Source organism: Lemur catta, chromosome 5 (assembly GCF_020740605.2).
Source record: "Lemur catta isolate mLemCat1 chromosome 5, mLemCat1.pri, whole genome shotgun sequence".
NCBI classification, from domain to species: domain Eukaryota; kingdom Metazoa; phylum Chordata; class Mammalia; order Primates; family Lemuridae; genus Lemur; species Lemur catta.
In genome coordinates, this window is record NC_059132.1 from 101,379,107 (window position 1) to 101,398,171 (window position 19,065).

Sequence of the window (19,065 nt, forward strand, 5' to 3'; positions counted from 1 at the left end):
AATTGGATATCTCAGTGTGTTTGTCCCAATATCCCCATTGCAGGCTCATTAAGCTCCACTACAAAGGGAAGGCAGACTTAATTTATTAACTTTCTGAAAGTTGGTATCAAGGTCAGGGTTTGTCTGTGATAAATATCCATAAGTTAAAGCAGCCTAATAGAAGGCCACTTGGAAGTGTGTGTGTGTGTGTGTGTGTGTGTGTGTGTGTGTGTGTTGTTAGCCACTACCACAAAGCGTGTATATATACTGACCTTGAACAATGTGCCAACCCCCCACACTGTCAAAAATCACATGTAAATTTTGACTCCCCCAAAACTTAACTATTAATAGCCTACTGTTGACCGGAAGCCTTACCAATAACATAAGCAGTCAATGAACACATATTGTGTATGTTATATGTATTTATATGCTGCATTCTTACCATTAAAGTAAGCTAGAGAAATGATATTAAGAAACGATAAGGAAAAGAAAATATGTTTACTGTCCATTAAGTGGGAGTGGGTCATCATAAAGGTCCTCGTCTCACACTGAGCAGGCTGAGGAGGAAGTCGGGGGTTGGTCTTGCTGTCTTGAGGGTAGCAGAGGTGGAAGAAAATCTGCCTATAAGTGAATCTGTATGATTCAAACCCACGCTGTGCAAGGGTCAACTGTATATAAATGAATACACATTTTCCATTGTTAGCAATGGGTGCGATTCTAGGAGCATGGTGATTTACGTTATATGCGTCTAACTCTCTCCTGATCTGAAGACAACATGTAACATTTTTTTTGGTCATTTGCTCTACTTGGAAAGTGAAGGTTCTTCTATGAATGCTTCAGAGAAGGTGAAGGAAAATAAGTTCAGTCTTCTTAATTTACACTGATTAAAGGGAGCTACTTTGAAGGTCACTGTTTTCTTTTTTTTTTTTTTTTTCCAGAGGAGATTTTTATTCTCTTTGAGTTTTTTTAGACTGCCATAGAATTGAACTTTTATAGAAGAGCAAGACCCAGCATTTGGATAAGGTGGTCAGAAGTTTGTTGAATGATGGCAGAAACCAGGCTAGAGTTTTTACACCTAGTATTTTAAAACTGCACCTAGGAAGCCATTTAGTAAGATTGGCTCTCGTCCCTAGCTGTGCTTTAGTACCACCTGGGGAACTTTTAAAAAATACTGAGGCCCAGGCCCCATCCCCATCTAATTGAGTCAGAAATGTTATTAGTATAGAGCCCTGGGTATAGTACATTTTTTAAGTTCCCCAGGTCGGCCTGGGGCTTAACTACCACTGTTCTAGAGCTGGAGTCAGCATACTTTTTCTGTAAAAGGCCAGATAGTAAATATTTTAGGCTTTTGGGGCCATATGATCTTGGTTGCAATTACTCAACTGCAGCCTTAGACAATACATATCTTTACACTGGCTTCTAAAAAAAAAAAAAAAAAGACAATGCATAAGTTAATGAGTGTGGCTGTTTTCTAATAACACTGTATATTTACAAAAACAGGCAGTGGGCCTTGATTGGTCCCTTGGCTATAGTTTGCCAGTCTCTGTTTTTGTGGAATAAAATAGCATCATTTCATATGGTTAATGTATTGTTTTTCCATCTGAAAGCAACATCTGATTGGACTTGCTTGTACGGCCCAGGCTTGGTTACGGCCTGTGTATATTGAAGAGGGTCTGAGAATAAGGCTCTTTCTGTTTCCATCAGGACTGTTCCTAGGGATAGCAAAGGAGTCAGTGTGTCCAGCCTGTGTGCGCCCCCATCCTCAGGACTGATTCTTGCATCTGCACGTGCCTCACACTTCTGTCCTCTGGGGCACTGTCTGTGTGACGGGCCCAGGCTTGTCACAGCTTCCTTCCTCCTTGCCACGTCCTCACACCACATCAGAACACCGTGAACACTCAGACCTGCACTGGTGAAGCCAGACGTATTACGGTGTCTTTCTGCTTCCTTAGCACCTAAATTGAAATCAGGACGCATCCTAATATTTCTTAACTTGCTTTCACAAATGCCCCCTCCTCTCCCCTCATTTTATGTCTTTTCTTCGCTTTTGTTTCTCTGCCATCGCGACTTCACCCATGTAACTAGGAATCCAGGGCACATAAAGGTTTATACTTTCCTTTTCATATTCTGAGTTAGAATGCTTTAAACTTCTTTAGGAATGTTGAGGAATACCTCTTTCTGAAAGCCGACAGCAGCTCCTTACCTCTCAGCTGCTGGCGCCTGGTCTGCACCAACAGGGTGTTACGGAGGGATGCACAAATGAGGTGTCGCCCTTAGAAGTCATATCAGCCTTTTCTTCTCTCTCTATCCTCCTCTCCTGCCCATTGAAGAAACAAAACAGGGATAAATAAGCAAACAAAAAATCAGACCAAAATCCAGGGAGAAAACATTTCTAATCTGAACTCATCATTTCTAATCTGAGGAAGAAAGTAGAGTCTACCTGATACTTTTAGAGTAAGGTGGGATGGAAATTAAAATCTAGGGATATTTATACACATTAAGCCCATCCTTGTTTTTTTCTCTTTTTAGATAATGGCCCCTGTTTGGGCTCTCGGAAACCAAACCAGCCCTATGAATGGCTTTCATACAAGCAGGTGAGTTTTCTGGCCCCGTGGACTGCTGGAGCAAGCAGGCACGCTTGCTCATGTTAGTTCCGGGAGCTCTCGAAGGTTGGGCTGGAAGGTTTCTACAGAGTGTATGTGCTGGACTAGCTCAGAGCATCGCCATAGACGTGGACCATCCACATGGAGAAACTTGATGCAAAAATTTGGGGAGAACGAGTTAGGTAATTTAACTGGCAGTTCAAAGTACTTTATTTTAAAACTGATGTGGATACATTATAGAGTCAAGTGTAATTTTTAAAATAAAATTCTAGAAACTGCTTGAAGCTGGTGACTCCTCTCCCTGGGGAGGTAGGGGTAGGATTATGCCTCTCTGCCTGAGTTTTCACTAGAAAAACTTAGAAGCAGGAATATGGAGCATCTCTCTTATTTTATAGATGAGGAAAACATTTTGTAGGGAGGGAGGTGACCCACCCACGGTCACAGCTGGTTAGTGGCAGAGCCAGGAGCTACAGCCTCTTGCATAGGGCTTTTCTGTTGTGCTCTGCAGATCCTCAAAACTGTCCTGGCTGACTCACCACCTGTGTGACATTTAACCCCAGGGCAGCCGTAGGGAAGAGCACAGATATCCCAGGAAGGCACTGCCATGCTTACTGTATAAACACAAGGGGAGCTGGGATCTGGGTGTTTTGACGTTTGTCACTCTCTGGTCTCCACCCAGCAATGTCTGAACCTATTTAGATAGCAGTTTGCGAAGAGTAGGTAGCAGAGCAGGAAGACGTTGATTTTCATCTTTATTTTTATCATGATGACAGCAAATCTGGATGCCATTGCTTTTCCCCAGTCCAAGTGGCACCCTGAGGGCAGGCAGGCACAGCTGGCCCTGTCAGTTTGCTTTGCTGCCTCTTGTGTCCAGTGCAGCTGTCCAGAGAAGGCTCCCTGTCCCTCCAGGGGCAGTAAACCCATGGCATTCGTGAATACAAACAACTTCCTCCTTCTGTGTTTTGTATGAAAGGTGCTTTTAGTAGCTGGTGTATTTGGGGGGTGTGTCTATGAAGGGAATTGTCATTTGGAGCCACAGAGCCACGCTTGTGGAATAGGGCTTGTTGGTTCTTAGACTGAAACACATGATTTCTTCCCTTCTGCCCTCTGAGGGTTGACAGAATGCAAAAGTCTTTGCTTGAGTAGCGCAAGAGCGTGAAAAGGTAAAGTGACTTATCATACCTTGCCTGTAGAAGGAGTAATGAGCTGTGGCTCAGGTAACTGTGAGGATTTCCCTTTTTTTAGTTTGCCCTACCAAAGCCAAATAGTCACTTCCTATCCAAATAGTAGTTTCCAAGATCCCTCATTTTCACAGGTGGTGTAAAAACAGTTTGTACATGTTGGTCCTAAGGCCTCATGGAATCATCCAGTGCTTTCCGCATTACTTGTGGTGTTTATTGGCTGGAAGAGAGAAGATGCATCCCTTGCAGATTGTAGTTTTCAAGACAGATTGAAAATCACTGGGGTTTCTGAAGGTGTGAACCTATGATTTGTACATTTCAGGCAGAGGCTGGCAAAGATATAAAACTAGGCTTAACTGAAGCCAACTTTGGATTTGCACATTTAGATCTTTTTTTTTTTTTTTTTTTGGTTTTTTTACTTGCCAGTGAATGTGACCTTTTGGGTGCTAGGAATCCCTTTGAGGCTTTTTCTAAAAAAAAATATGAACTGTCTTTCTAGAGCTATAAATGTACGCACGTTATCCAATAAGCTCTGCAAACAGTTGCAGGCATTTATCAGGTTCTGATCCCTTAAGTGCAACCGAGAGTTGTGAACTCGTCCATGGAGTAAGGTAACATGCCTGTTGATGGCATCCTGCTGTCACCTCACCAGGGTCAGTCTGGTCCCACTAGGCAGGGCCAGGAGGGCACCCAGTGCCAGACCAGTAGGGTTCCGGGCCAGGGATAGGGCTGGCTTACTGTCTGTGGGTGCAGGTGTGCTTTAAGACTACTCTTGAGAATTCACCAACAGAGAATAAAGAAAAGAACTCCAAAGTTTAATAGTTTTTTAAAATTTCAGTTAATTTGGGGTAGGAGTGGGCAGAGGATAGGGATGAGTGTATAGCCCTGCCTAATTTTGTGAATCTACCTATTTTTACTTAGTTATTATAATCATATGCATTTTTGTATTTGTGTTATTATTAATAATATCCTGTATGATGTGGTTTTCATCACTGCAATATTGATCAACCATGTAACATTTTCTCAGAGGTTTACCATCATTTACTCAACCATCCAGCCACTGGTCTTTTTTCCCCTAGAGATTTTTGACTTTAGATAATTTTAAAATATACATATATCTCTGCACATAGACTTTTAAAAGCCTCTTTCTGAGATTGAATTCTTTCCTAAGAGTAAATTCTCAAGAATGGAATTGTGGAGCCTAATCAGAGCTTGCTCTTATTTTTTGAAAGGTTCTCTCAAAAAACTTGCTGTTTCTGTGTTTACACAAAATGTCAGGTTTGGGGCCGGGCGCGGTGGCTCACGCCTGTAATCCTAGCACTCTGGGAGGCCGAGGCGGGTGGATCGCTGGAGCTCAGGAGTTCGAGACCAGCCTGAGCAAGAGTGAGACCCTGTCTCTACTAAAAATAGAAAGAAATTATCTGGCCAACTAAAATATATATATAGAAAAAATTAGCCAGGCATGGTGGCGCATGCCTGTAGTCCCAGCTACTCGGGAGGCTGAGGCAGGAGGATCGCTTGAGCCCAGGAGTGTGAGGTTGCTGTGAGCTAGGCTGACGCCACGGCACTCACTCTAGCCCGGGCAACAAAGCGAGACTCTGTCTCAAAAAAAAAAAAAGTCAGGTTTGGGCTGCTTTGCTGCTCTTTATAAATACAAAAAAAAAAAATCTATGTCTCTGTATTACTTTTATAATTTTAGAAAACTAAAATAGAAAAAAGAAATGTGTAAGAAGCTGTGACCTATAATCATCTGTGACCTGCAGCTCCTGGGATGAGATTAATTTGCTTTGTGGAAGGAGCCCTCCAAGCAGTCCTCTTAACACTGAGTTCTGGCGAATAAAGCCGCGTATTTTACAAAACTGTATAAATAGAGGAATATCCTCTTGTTCCTTCTCCCCTTCTCTGTGTGGCACCACTTGAGATGGGGCCTGGTCTTCTTTCTGATTTTTTCCTTCCCATTTTAGGTTGAAGACTTGGCGGAGTGCATAGGCTCAGCGCTGCTCCAGAAGATCTTGAAGACCACCCCGGATCAGTTCATTGGCATCTTTTCTCAAAATAGACCTGAGGTATTAACCGTTAGGCCCTTGCCGTACGTGGATTTGAGAGTTCTCGGATATAAGAGCCAACCAGAGTGCACACCTGACTTCTGCTGGAGACCAGATTTTGTGCACACCTGATTTCTGCTGGGAATATGGCTTCGTGTTACACCTTAGAAAGTTACACGTATGAAAATCTGAACCAGGGCCTTCCTAGCCTTTAAGAGAAAAAAAATAAATCACTTTTTTTTATATTATTAGTTTTAGTTTTTTTAAACGAGGTTTCCAAACAAAATCCTTAGAGCAGGTAACTAACACAGAAGTCATTTCACTTTGAGTGCTACCTCTATGATTAGAAAAATAGCATAAATGAATTATAGGGAAACTTAGATACATTTTTGTTAACAGTAGGCTCTCCTCTTTCTGAGAGGTGTGAAGCTTTCCCTCTGGTTGGATTACAAAGTTTAAAGTACCTTGGGCAATGGGGAAGGTACCTCACCATGAGGCAGCCTTCGTCTAGACAGTTCTTGGGCTGTCTAAGCCCACCGTGGTGCTTCTGGAAACCAGTGTATGAAAGTGCATGGGTACGAGGAGCTCTTTGGAGGTATTGCTTAGCGTGTTCATCAGCAGGTTTGTGGTATAATTGGCTTGGAAAAATTCAAGCATGTGTCTGGAAGAAATCAGATTTATTCTTATACCTACTTGTGTCCAAAAGACATGTTGGATCAATCCTTGTGCTACTGACTATTTGATAAATTACAGCGGCTTCTTAGAGTTTTATGTGCTGCTAAGGGGAAAAGAGCATTTTCCACAGCTAGACTATGACTGGGCTTGTGGAATTTAGTTTCTTTCATTCCAAATGAACACATCCAAAATATTTATCTATAACTGCTACACACTTTCCTTACTTCATGTAGATGTCTTCCTATATTTATGAGTTAGCACAACTGTTGAGCACCTACTATATGCCAGACACTGTGCAAGGCACCAAAGCTCACAGTGACTTGGACCCTCTTTCTAAGGTACCATGTAAGAGAAATCAGACCCAAAATCTGACACTTTCTCTGTAAAGTGGTCAGTGTGGGTGGAGGGCAGAAGGATTATGGGAACTCAGTCAAGGAGGGCTTCCTGGAGGCAGCACCTAAGTATAATCTCAGAGGAAACAGGGGTGGGGGGCCCAAGGGAATGCCAAGAGCAGCCACATGTTCACATCAAACAGCACGTCTATGTCTGGAAATAAAGTGTTTAATGTGGTAGAGCACGGAGTGGCAGGAAAGAGAGGGCCTTATACATTGTACTTACCCTGCTGAGGAGAGTGGGCCTGACCTCCAGGCCGAGTGGGTGAGTGGGTTGTGCTCCCTTCCTTCAGCTGTGCCGGGTGCCAGAGTTCTGCGGGCAGGCTGGTTTGAAACATGCAGTGGGAGCCAATGAGGTGCCCCTGAGGGATCATAAGCTTAGGAGTGACCTTGCCACATCTGTCTCGTATGTAGGTCAGTGGCTGTGCAGCTGATGGGTTCAGACACATCTTACCACATCTCGCTATGTGGCAAGATAACCAGTTGCTGGATCCCTTCTTTCCTTCGTCACTTCTCTGGGAAGATCTTGCCAAAACAACTTTCCTAGTAGGCGGATCTTCCCCTCCTCCCTGTTCCCAGGCCAGAGAGCACCCTTGCTGCAGACTGGTCCTCACACCCTGCAGCCGCTGCCTTGCCTGCAAACCTGCAGTGGCTGTTCCCCACTGCCCCGCCAGAGCCCTGGGTGCCGGCCAGGTCGCTCACTGACCTCCCCTCCTCTGCTGGGTCCTGCAGTCCCCTCTGCTGGCATCTACTTGCCTTTGTCTCTCTCTCTTTCTGTCCAGATTGTACTTCTCTTGCAAAAGGGGCAATCTCAGTTTCCTCCCCGTCAAAGGCATTGGCAGCCACCTTAGCCTGTGCTGGGCTCTCCCATCTCGGAACCAGTCACTGTCTTGTACCGTTAATTATCTTTTCACGTATTTACCTCAATTCTTCGGGCATATTTTCTTTTTAAGAAGGGGGCAAGTGTTTTGTTCTCGTTATGAGCCCCTTGTGGCACCTGAAACAGAGCAGCAGACATGCAAATGTTAATTTTGCCACGTCAAATGTTTTCCTTTTGCATCTCTCTTAGGGTATTGTTCTCCTCGTATTTCCATCATGACATCTCATTTTCTACCCACCCCCCCCAACCTCTTCTGTTTGTGCAGTGGGTGATTATTGAACAAGGATGCTTTGCCTACTCCATGGTGACTGTTCCTCTCTACGACACCCTGGGAGCCGAAGCCATCACGTACATAGTCAACAAAGGTATGTCTGTGATCCTCATGTGCACACCGGCCTCGTCATTGGTCAGGGTCAGTGACTTTACATTTGCTTACATTTGACTTGATAAGGGGTTTAGGTTGAAATGTGTATCTCTCTACCTTTTTAGTCAAAGAATGTAGTACTTAAAATATCTTTGTGTCAGATATTATGGAGTCGAGCTTTTAATATCCCAGAGCTTATTCTTCATTGTGTCTCTTCATTTACAGCTGATCTCTCTCTGATTTTTGTTGACAAGCCAGAGAAGGCCAGGCTCTTATTGGAGGGTGTGGAAAATAAGTTAACACCAGGCCTTAAAATCATAATTGTCATGGACAGCTACAGTAGTGATCTGGTGGAACGAGGCAAGAAGTGTGGGGTGGAAATCATCAGCATGAAGGCGATGGAGGTGAGTCATCTGTCCTGCACACTTCCCCAAGGGTTCCCCTGAGGTCATTTTGGCTCAACTGTGATCTTCAGTGCCACCAGCAATCCCAACTCTAGCATCTTGGGAAGCCGTAAAAGAGATAAAGCAGAAATTCCCATCTTACTACTGGAAAGAATTCTACATGCATGCCACGTGTTAATATGTCACAGCTTACAGAAGTACTTTCTGGTAAAGTGAGTTGCAGTGCTCCTGTATTTATTCCAGAGTACTGACGAACCATGCCAGTAAGTGTCAGAAATATGAATTTCAGCTTCAGGCAGGTGGAAATTTAAGTTCCTATGTCCTCTTTAGGTCTTAACATCTTTTACTTACTGATTTGTCTCTGAAACTGAGCCAGGTAGAGAAATCTGCCTCCTCATCCTTTTTCTCAGGTTGCTTTTGTAGAGTCCTGATGAATTTCCAGAGTACATGTTTGATTTGCTTTCTTTTCATATTAAATTTCTTAACATTCACATTAATCCCATTATTGTTTCCTAGAAGGTAACCCTTCTAGGAAAATAAGTGTTTTCCATATTTAAATTGGTTTTTTGATGTCAGACGATATAAGAAGCTGATACCCCTGGGTAGACCTGGATTAGAGTTCAATCCAAGGAAGCTAGCAGGAGGAGAATCTTTCCATGTACACGTTGTAGGAGGGACTAGGCTAAGTAGGGTAGTAAGTCATTCTCTTTCTGAAGATGTCTTGAATACTTTTCTGAAACTTTTTTATAAGCAGGGTTTTAAATTTTATTTATAGTTCTCCTCCTATAAGGAATTTAAGGCTACAAATAGGGATCTATAGACCCTTTCCTGAGGAACCTAGTAGTCATAGGGAAACCGTCATTTGTTCTAACAAAACCTTTTGTCGTGCATTCACACACAGCAACATAGACCATGATTTCATAAGTGCAAATGGGTGTGCATCATTGTTAAATTGGTATTTTAGCTAGCTTGTTACCTAGCATTTCCCCACTTTTCTTTTTTTATTCATAATCCCCTTTCACTATAACGTGATCTCTTTCCCCACTTTCCTTCTTCTCCCCTCCCCTCCACAAAAACTGAGGAATATGTTGTCTTTTTTGACTGCTATATGATATACCATATTATATTTAATTTTAAAATTAAAAAATTATTCAGATGAGTGACTGAAGATTGTAATATAAAATTTATGTTAAAATCTTAATTTATAAAAGACATTGTTTTACTCATCCCTGCTTAATAGGATTCATACTTAGTTTTTTTAACAATTTTGTGAGCAAAAGATGAAGGCTTAAAGAAATGAGTTTAAAATTAGCAATGTGGTTGATTTTGTGATCAAGTTTATATTAATGTATATTTTTATAGGATCAAAAATAGAAACATTGGTATTTGGAACATTTGCATTTTAAAAAATATTTTAGTTATGAAAGTTTTCAAAAATATAAACAGCTAAAAGAATTGTATGATAGATGGCTGTATACCCACCACCAAGAGTCTAATGTTTAAATATATAAATATATTTGCTTTATCACATATTAATCCATCACTCTGTCCCTCCATTCATCAATCCAACTTATTGCTGTGATACATTTTCCGTAAATTAAAGATTTTGCAATAAATAACATGTTAGTGTGTTTATCATTAACTAGAATTCAGTTTTTGTTCATAATTTTTTTTTCTTTTTTGTTTTTTTGGAACAAAGATGGCAACTTGTTTTTTTAAAATAATTGCTGTATTTTTTTCTAAATGATGAGATAAGACAGATTGAAGGCTGTGAAAGTTTCGTGGCAAACAGTGCACTAATTTGCATAATGTTTGTTCCCAGTAAATTAAAAGCAAAATTGTGTGTAAGTATTGCTTTATTTTATTTAACACTAATTTTTGAAGAATTGGAGATCTCCAGAAGTTGTGCAAGAGTTTTGAACAGATGAGTAGAAATGTGGTGTTAATAAAGAGTATTTTGAAAAAAAATGTGCAGAACTATCATTGCTTTGGCCCTTGGTTGGCTTCTAATTGGACATCGGTGTTCCTGCTTTTAATCAGTGGTTCTGTCATGTGTGATTTAAATGTGAATAAGATTAAAAACTGTGTAAAACTATATGCTAGGCAGAAATTCACCAAGCCCTGAACACACTCGTCTCATTTCCATTTCATTTCAAGCATGTTCATTCCATATGCTCACTCAAGCTTTTCAATGTTCGTAAGAAAAGAGTATAAACAGTTCCTTTTTAAAAATTAATGCATATTAATGTGGTCACCGAGACTGCCCCAGTGCAGTAAAACTGAACCACATCAGTGGTAGTAAGTCGAAGCCTGCTGCTGGCAAATGCTGCCCCTCGGAAATGAATCTGTCGTTCTTAACCTTTAGGTCCACATGGGAAGTGGTCTTAGGTCTTCTACTGTGGCTTGTTTTATTATATAATTGAAGGCTCCCAAGTCTTTTCTCCATTCTTTGTGGGCAGTGCAGATGTTTGAGCCTCTCTAAAATGGCGCATTTAAATCTGGCAGAGATTGATTTTTCTCCTCAGGTGTGCAGAGCTGGCGATCAGGGAGAGCCGTGCGCTGACTAGGGGGCTTGCAGAGTGTCTGCAGTGTCTGGCTGGGGTTAAGGGCAGGGCTTTGTTAAAGGCCCAAACTGCAAGTGTGAGTGGGGACCAGAAACACCTTGTGAAAGACTTTGATCGCTGCCTTTTTAATAAATCCTATTTCACAGGCCAGTCCTAATACCATTTATGTAGTTTTAGACAGGAGGTAACCGGAAAATGGCTTCTGAGGACAACATATATAACAATAAATAGTTTGGTTCTGGTTAATTAAAATTGCCATAGTTCATTTAATTTGAAAATTATGCCAGCTGTGAGTGAACCTCACAATAGAGTCAGCTTTACGTGATTTGACTTGACTTTATTCTTTACAGTTAGAATAATGTTTCCATTTAAGATTTTTTTCTCTCTTTCTCTCCTCTAATGAAGGACCTGGGAAGAGCCAACAGGCAGAAGCCCAAGGTAAGCACACGGTGTCAGGCCCTGCTCAGCCAACCCTCCTCGCAGTTCGCAACATCTGATCATATTGGATCAGAGAGTAGTACGAGTCTCGGGTGATGCTTCGTGGCTTATAGTCCTCTTTTCCTATTCTGATTTGTATCAGCTTTTTTTTTTCTTTTTAATCTTCTTTAGCCTCCAGCACCTGAAGATCTTGCAATAGTTTGTTTCACAAGTGGAACTACAGGTAAGTTTTGAAATAGAATTGCTTTTATGCATGTTCCCTGGAAGTCTACCCCACTCCGCCCACTTTGTTGGCTGACTTCCTAGCTAACTGTAGATGGACTGAAAGCAGAAGAGATGGAAGTGATTCAAGTGCTATCTTGGTGCTCTGTAAGGTACTCTCAGAATCTAAGAGTGACATGTATGTCCTCATTCATTGAAGGTGACGTTAGATTCACTCGTCTTCCTAGGGCAAACCATATCAGTGGTTCCCATGAAGAAAATTCCAGGTTTTTCCCCTCTTATTGCTACATGCACCCTCTAAAATTTGGCTGTGTTAATAAAGATTGTTTAAGATAATTTTAAGATAAGTCATTGGACGATTGCAGGTTGCTTAGGAATCTAGTGTTACTCAACATTTGGCTTTCACGGGTGTATCTAACAGTAGAGTCTTTGTGGCCCTAATTATAAGGGTTTCCAGGATTCTTTCATTTATGCCTTTCTTTGATGGAGTCAAACTCTAACTTTGTTCTGCTTTGTGTGTGCTCCACAGGCAACCCCAAAGGAGCACTGATCACTCATCGAAATGTAGTGAGCGATTGTTCAGCTTTTGTGAAAATGACAGAGGTAACTTTTTGGGGTATTGTCATCTTTCTTCCTATTCATTGGTTGACATTAGGCCTCGGGAATGAAAGTGGCAAGGTGACACCACTGTGTGAGGCCCATGTTGTATTTAAACACTATTTGAAATATAGAATTGAAGTTGGAGCTTTAACACAGCCTAAAGTCACCTTCGCTCAAATGGTTTTCATTGTGGACCTAATCTCCAACTCTTGTTTGTGACCATTAAGGTGAATTGATGGATGGAATTTACTACAGCTTTTATATCGTAAAACATTATTTGGATACTCTCCTATAAATATGTCCAGGAAAGGACAGAGAAGAGATGGACTCTCTTGTGCTTTTATCCACTGTCCCCGTGTTGGGAAAATAATTTAAGTTGTCAATGAAATGTTAAAAGCTGCTGAAGGTTTTTGAATAATTATTAATTATTATGGTCAATTGGACTTCCATCATATGAGAAGGATTAAAGCCTCAAAGTTAAATTAATTTGCTATAATTTTAAAGTTTGCTATCCCAGTGTCCTAGTTTTTTTAGGTTGCCATAACAGAATGCCACAGACTGCTGGCTTAAACAACAGAGGTATATTTTCTCACACTTCTGGAGGCTAGAAGTCCAGGATTGACTGCCAGCAAATTCGGTTTCTGGTGAAGGCTTTCTTTCTGGCTTGCAGACAGCCACCTTAGCTGTGTCCTCATATGGTCTTTCTTCTGTGCACGTATGGAGAGAGTAAGCTCTGGTGTGTCTTCCTCTTCTTGTAAGGACACCAGCCTTATCGGATCAGGACCTACACCTCCAAATATGGTCACATCAAGGCCCCATCTCCAAATACATTTGGAGTTAGGACTTCAACATATGAATTTGGAAGGGGGAAAGGGATATAATTCAGTCCATAACACCAAAACTATATTCAAACTTGCCTTTTAAAAAAGTACTTGAGGCTGGGCACTGTGGCTCATGCCTGTAATCCCAGTCCTCTGGGAGACCAAGGCAGGAAGAGGGCTTAAGGTCAGGAGTTTGAGACCAGCCTGGGCAACATAGCCAGACCCTATCACTACAAAAAAAAATTGACTAGGCATGGTGGCGCATGCCTGTAATCCCAGCTACTGGGAAGGCTGAGGAGGGAGGATCACTTGAGCTCAGGAATTTGAGGCTACAATGAGCTATGATTGTGCCACTGCACTCCAGTCTTGGTGACAGAGCAAGACCATCTTTAAAAAAAATTGTTTTTAAATAAATAAAAATGTACTTGGACAATATAATGCCTTTCTTTCATACTCTTCATGTTTAACATAATTTGCTTTTGCAATCTTCTTGGGAGTATTCTGTAGCCCTAATTTTTGTGGCAGGTGGCTGTGCTTGATGGTTTGGGGGAATGAACATCTTTGGTGGCTGCAAGGAGATTGATCTTTGGGGGATCTTGCCACTTATTTTACTCCACTCACATTTTCTTAGTTCCAAATAACTTTTTTAGAGGTGTATGCTTTATAAACAGAGTTCAACATGTAGTACCTTACCAAAGCAAAATTTTAATTTCCTATTTGGCCTTCAAAGAAAACTTAAAATGCATTGGTGGCTCATTGAGGCAAATAATCACAGAACTTTATTTAAAATCAATTATATCAGTACAAAAAACAGGGGCCTAAAAAAATCAATTATAATATCAAGGGGCATTCTTAACTTTGTAAAACTTCTAGTCATAATAATGGATATAATTTTTGTACTAAATCAGAAAATTGAGAAGTATAGCTATTAATCAAATCTGATTTCTTAACTATATAACAATTTCATACTGAGAAGTACTAGTTGGGATGCAGGTCACACTTGAACAAAATCAAGCTAAGATTGTAGCATGCTCAGCCTATGTCCAACACTTCCGGGGCTGCTGTGTTTGCAAAGGACTGATGCTGTTATCCATCGTTACATTATTATTAAGGGTGACCCAGCTTTGGAGAGAGGGAGGGCATGGCTCAGAAATAAGTCCATCACCCCCTGGGTAACTTGACAATGCCCTCATTTCTTAGTGGACAGCAGACAGCTGCCATTGGACACCCTGTTTTGGCCAGAATTCTTTATGTTAATAATACAAACAGTTCATGCAAACCCTCACTGTGCCTGCCACTAAGTAAGGCCCATTCTAGGAGCAACCAGATGTCCAAACTTAATCTGCCTGTGGACCCGTCATGATTAGCATTTCATGGGAGAGCAAATTCCCTGGTGCTGGATCTGAGATTGTGTTAAATAAAGTGTGATGTTTTTTATGGAGTAAAATAAGGCTTTAAGGTAAAAGTGTTGATCAAACTCAAATATTCTGGATACATTTATACTACAAATAACATTTGTACTATAAATAGAAGGATCTTGGAAATCTAATTTATCTTCTCTCCTTTCCCTTTGCAACATAATGTGCTAGCTTATGTTGGACTGGATTTTATATTTCTTATCTTAAGGTGGAATTGAACTTGTTGGGTAGCGAGGTACTATAAATCTGAAATACTGTTCAGAGCACATAATCCCTTAACATTTTAATTTGAGCCAGATTTTCCTTGTTTTGATGAAAGTCCTGAAGTGGATTTACTTTGTCACTGGGAATGACTTCTACTCTATTTGAATAATTGAGGTGTTGCTTTTCATTTCATTCTTTGGCGAGAAAAAATTGCACCCCATAAGCAAAAGCTGTTTCTCCTTAGTATTGAGGTACTATGTGCTCTGAAATAAAATGGAAAGTTCCTGGCAATCTTAACGCCTTTCTGCTTTGCTGGTGTCTTTGCTTACAGAAAACAGTCAATCCTTCCCCAGATGATATTTTGATATCTTTCCTACCCCTGGCCCATATGTTTGAGAGAGTTGTAGAGGTAGGCATTTAGTTTTGTTTCCTTGATTGCTTGCTTGTTTGTTTGTGTTCTGTGAAATTGTTTTGTTTTGCAGAAAGCACTTGCCTTGAATGCCAGTGACACACACATTTCATTTTTACCGCTTGCACACATGTATGAGCAGCTCTTGGTGGTAAGTTGGATGGTGCACACGGTCAGCCCCATGGGTAAAGTATTTGCTCAGCCCCATTTTAGAAATGGTACAAATTATTTGAAAGAGTATACTTTCTTTTCCTGGGTCTGAACTGGATACTTGAACTTTAATCATCTGCTTTAAAATTAGAATCTCAAATTTTTGAAGGATACTAATTATGGGCATGATTCTAGTAAGATTAACTGTGAAAGTAAAATTTTTATTAATTCAATCCTACAAAACCTAGTGAGGCTTCTATTCTGTAAGAAGTTTCTATTTTTAAAAAATAAAAAGGAAAACAAAAACATTTTTTTTACGTCTCCATTTTTTGAGTGTGCCTATTCATAGTGCACAAGTTGGCATAAGACTAATTTTTTCACCAATATGCTAAGTGACCTTGGAAAAGGAGGGTGATCTTTTAGTTGACCTTTCCCTGGGCTCCCTCTATACAACTGTGCGACTAATTTAAAAACTGACCAAGAACCACCTTTTTTCCTTCTTGGACAATTTTGGATTTTTTACTCAGGAAAAACAACAGACACCATTCATTGAGTTAGCAAATATTTGTGTGCCAGGTATTGTGCTGGGTGTTAGAGACAGGTGACTGATAGTGAGCCCACACTGGGTAGCCACTGCCCTGTCGGGTTTACTTACCCCTAAAGGATCAAGGGTGGTTAGATCCCATCTTCCATTTGTTGCTTCTGCTTCTGGCATAGCTTGGGATCTTTTGAATGTGTAAAGCAATCTCAAATGAGTTGCTCATGGACCGTGTGTACCTGACTAGTTTTTTGGTTTTTTTTTTTTTTTTTTGAGACAGAGTGTCGATTTGTTGCCCTGGCTAGAGTGAGTGCCGTGGCGTCAGCCTAGCTCACAGCAACCTCAAACTCCTGGGCTCAAGCGATCCTACTGCCTCAGCCTCCCTAGTAGCTGGGACTACAGGCATGCGCCACCATGCCCGGCTAATTTTTTCTATATATATTTTTAGTTGTCCAGATAATTTTTATTTCTATTTTTAGTAGAGACAGGGTCTCACTCAGGCTGGTCTCGAACTCCTGATCTCGAGTGATCCACCCGCCTCGGCCTCCCAGAGTGCTAGGATTACAGGCGTGAGCCACCGCACCCGGCCCTGACTAGTTTTAGAGGTGTGCCTAGGAGGCAGGCCGCACCAAACAAAAGCCTCCTGAGCTTTAATTTTTAAAGAGTACATGGTGTACCTTTCTTGTGGTTTCTGCTTTTGAGCCAGAGAACATTTGTGCTTCGATCACATTATCTTTTGAATCTTCTTTTCTTTTTTAAATTGAAAATAGGCAAATTGGCTGGGTGTGGTGGCTCATGCCTGTAATTCTAACACTTTGGGAGGCTGAGGCAGGAGGATCGCTTGAGCTCAGGAGTTCAAGATCAGCTTGAGCAAGAGCAGAACCCTATTTCTACAAAAAAGTAGAAAAATTAGCCAGGCGTGGTGGCGCATGCCTGTAGTCCCAGCTACTCAGGAGGCTGAGGCAGGAGGATCACTTGAGCGTAGGAGTTTGAGGTTGCAGTGAGCTACGATGACACCACTGCACTCTATCCAGGGTGACAGAGCAAGACTCTGTCTCAAAAAGAAAAAAAAAAAAAGGCAAACTGTCAAGTCCATATGGCTTAACAGCGCGGTTAAAAAAACCATGCAGGCCGGGCGCGGTGGCTCACGCCTGTAATCCTAGCCCTCTGGGAGGCCGAGGCGGGTGGATTGCTCGAGGTCAGGAGTTTGAGACCAGCCTGAGCGAGACCTCGTCTCTACTAAAAAATAGAAAGAAATTATCTGCCCAACTAAAAAATATATATATACAAAAAAAAATTAGCCGGGCATGGTGGCGCATGCCTGTAGTCCCAGCTACCTGGGAGGCTGAGGCAGTAGGATCGCTTGAGCCCAGGAGTTTGAGGTTGCTGTGAGCTAGGCTGACGCCACGGCACTCACTCTAGCCCGGGCAACAAAGTGAGACTCTGTCTCAAAAAAAAAAAAAAAAAAACCATGCAGTGTATTACAGCTGAATGACCAGCCACTGTGGCATTAGATATTCTGGGGTCTCAACTTCATCATATTCAGTGGCTTTTCAGAAATTTTTAGTTAGATTCACATAAAAGAAAATGAGACTATAATGAGCTGGGATGGTAGCAAGGAGTTAAGTTTTTATTTTGAAACTAAATTAGATCTAAAGTTTCAGAGGCTAAAAATATTTGCAGTATATAATACCATGTCATTCATTCTACAAGTTTTATCACGAAGCTGAAATAATAGAGCCTCTGTGATCATCACTAAAAGCAGCATAGCCTGGTTTCATACTAACTCCTGTATCTTCAGGATGATCAAGAGAAATGCCACATCTCCATGTGGTACAATGACCAGTAAATACATGTACATTTTTTAAAAAGCTACATGCATTTAGGAACTCTTAAGATTTCTGGAAACTGGCCTGAAATGCTAAAACCAAAGTCTTGTGTGTTGCCCGCCTGTCTGCCGTGTGCCCCGTGCTGCAGTGATAAACAGTTGTTTCTCTTTGCCTCTGTAGTGTGTAATGCTGTGTCATGGAGCTAAAATAGGGTTTTTCCAAGGAGATATCAGGCTACTTATGGATGACCTCAAGGTGCTTCAACCCACCATCTTTCCTGTGGTTCCGAGGCTGCTGAACCGCATGTTCGATCGAGTAAGTTCTAAGCGGCAAAGTGTAGGGACGGACTGCGGACTCTGTGGCAGATGCTCGGGTTTGCATTGGGCTTAGCGGTGTCCCATCCGTGTGACCCTGCACAAGCCGCTTACTCCTGCAGAAGTTCAGTTCATGCATCTGCACAGTGAGGACACCTTTACCTCACAGTCATCGGTAAGGATCGCAAGCGAAAATGCATGAACACACCTTGTAAACTGAAGGCACGGTACAGGTGTAAGCTGGCAGGGCATTTTGTTTTTGCAAGAAACCCTTTGAGCCTCTGCTTCTCATCTACAAGATGGGCTATCCCCTCTTGTCCCTGCTGCCTGTCTTTGGAAGTCGCTAATTGGATCACGTAAGATAACGACTGTGGAATGGTCTTCTTAACCGTGAATCTCTATGCACACATAAAACACAGTAAGCAATCCTTAGCTGTGTTGACAGAGTTTGCTCAGCTACGGCAGGGCCCGAGCGAACACCAGTGCCTCCACGGTGCCGCATCATGGTGTGGGCTGCACGGCTGAGCCACGCTGCGTGTGGCCTGGGCAGTCTCCACATGAATTTCCGTGGGGCAGTATTAATACTCTTTATTTTCAGTCAGTGCTTCTGTTATGTCTGAGAACCTGCTTATTTTTTAACGGTTTTTTAAAAAAAATTTTTTAAACAACTTCATTGAAATGTAATTCACACTCTATACAATTCACCTACTGAAAGTGTACAACTCAAAGCTTTTTAGTGCTTGTACAGTTCTGCAGCCACCACCACAGGCCATTTTAGAACATCTTCACCACCTCAAAAAGAAACCCTTTACCTGCTCTTCAGCTGTCATCCCATCCCCCAAGTCTCCTCCAGCCCCAAGCGACCACTGGTCTATGTCCGGAATCTAGAGATTCCTCCATTCTGGGCTTCCATGGGAATGGAATCATGCCACATGTGTTCTTTGGTGACTGGCTGCTCTCAGGAACATATTTTAAAGGTTCATCCATGTAGCGTGTATCAGTACTTCACTCCTTTTAATAGCCAAGTAATGTTCC

At 41.7% G+C, this 19,065-nt stretch overlaps 1 protein-coding gene across 7 annotated transcripts in view; it reads left to right on the forward strand.

Moving 5' to 3' along the window:
* The window catches only part of ACSL1 (acyl-CoA synthetase long chain family member 1), a 63,196-nt gene that overhangs the window by 33,941 nt on the left and 10,190 nt on the right, over positions 1–19,065 (forward strand). For 3 of the 7 annotated variants that reach the window (XM_045552397.1, XM_045552400.1, XM_045552404.1), the window contains 9 exons: positions 2,509–2,573; positions 5,728–5,829; positions 8,021–8,120; positions 8,345–8,523; positions 11,493–11,525; positions 11,697–11,748; positions 12,277–12,350; positions 15,122–15,199; positions 17,897–18,031. In XM_045552397.1, the coding sequence (XP_045408353.1) occupies positions 2,509–2,573; positions 5,728–5,829; positions 8,021–8,120; positions 8,345–8,523; positions 11,493–11,525; positions 11,697–11,748; positions 12,277–12,350; positions 15,122–15,199; positions 17,897–18,031 (818 nt within the window). Of the gene's footprint in view, positions 1–2,508; positions 2,574–5,727; positions 5,830–8,020; positions 8,121–8,344; positions 8,524–11,492; positions 11,526–11,696; positions 11,749–12,276; positions 12,351–15,121; positions 15,200–15,272; positions 15,351–17,896; positions 18,032–19,065 lie in introns of all 7 variants that reach the window. The other 4 variants (XM_045552398.1, XM_045552401.1, XM_045552403.1 and 1 more) reach the window with 3 other exon arrangements.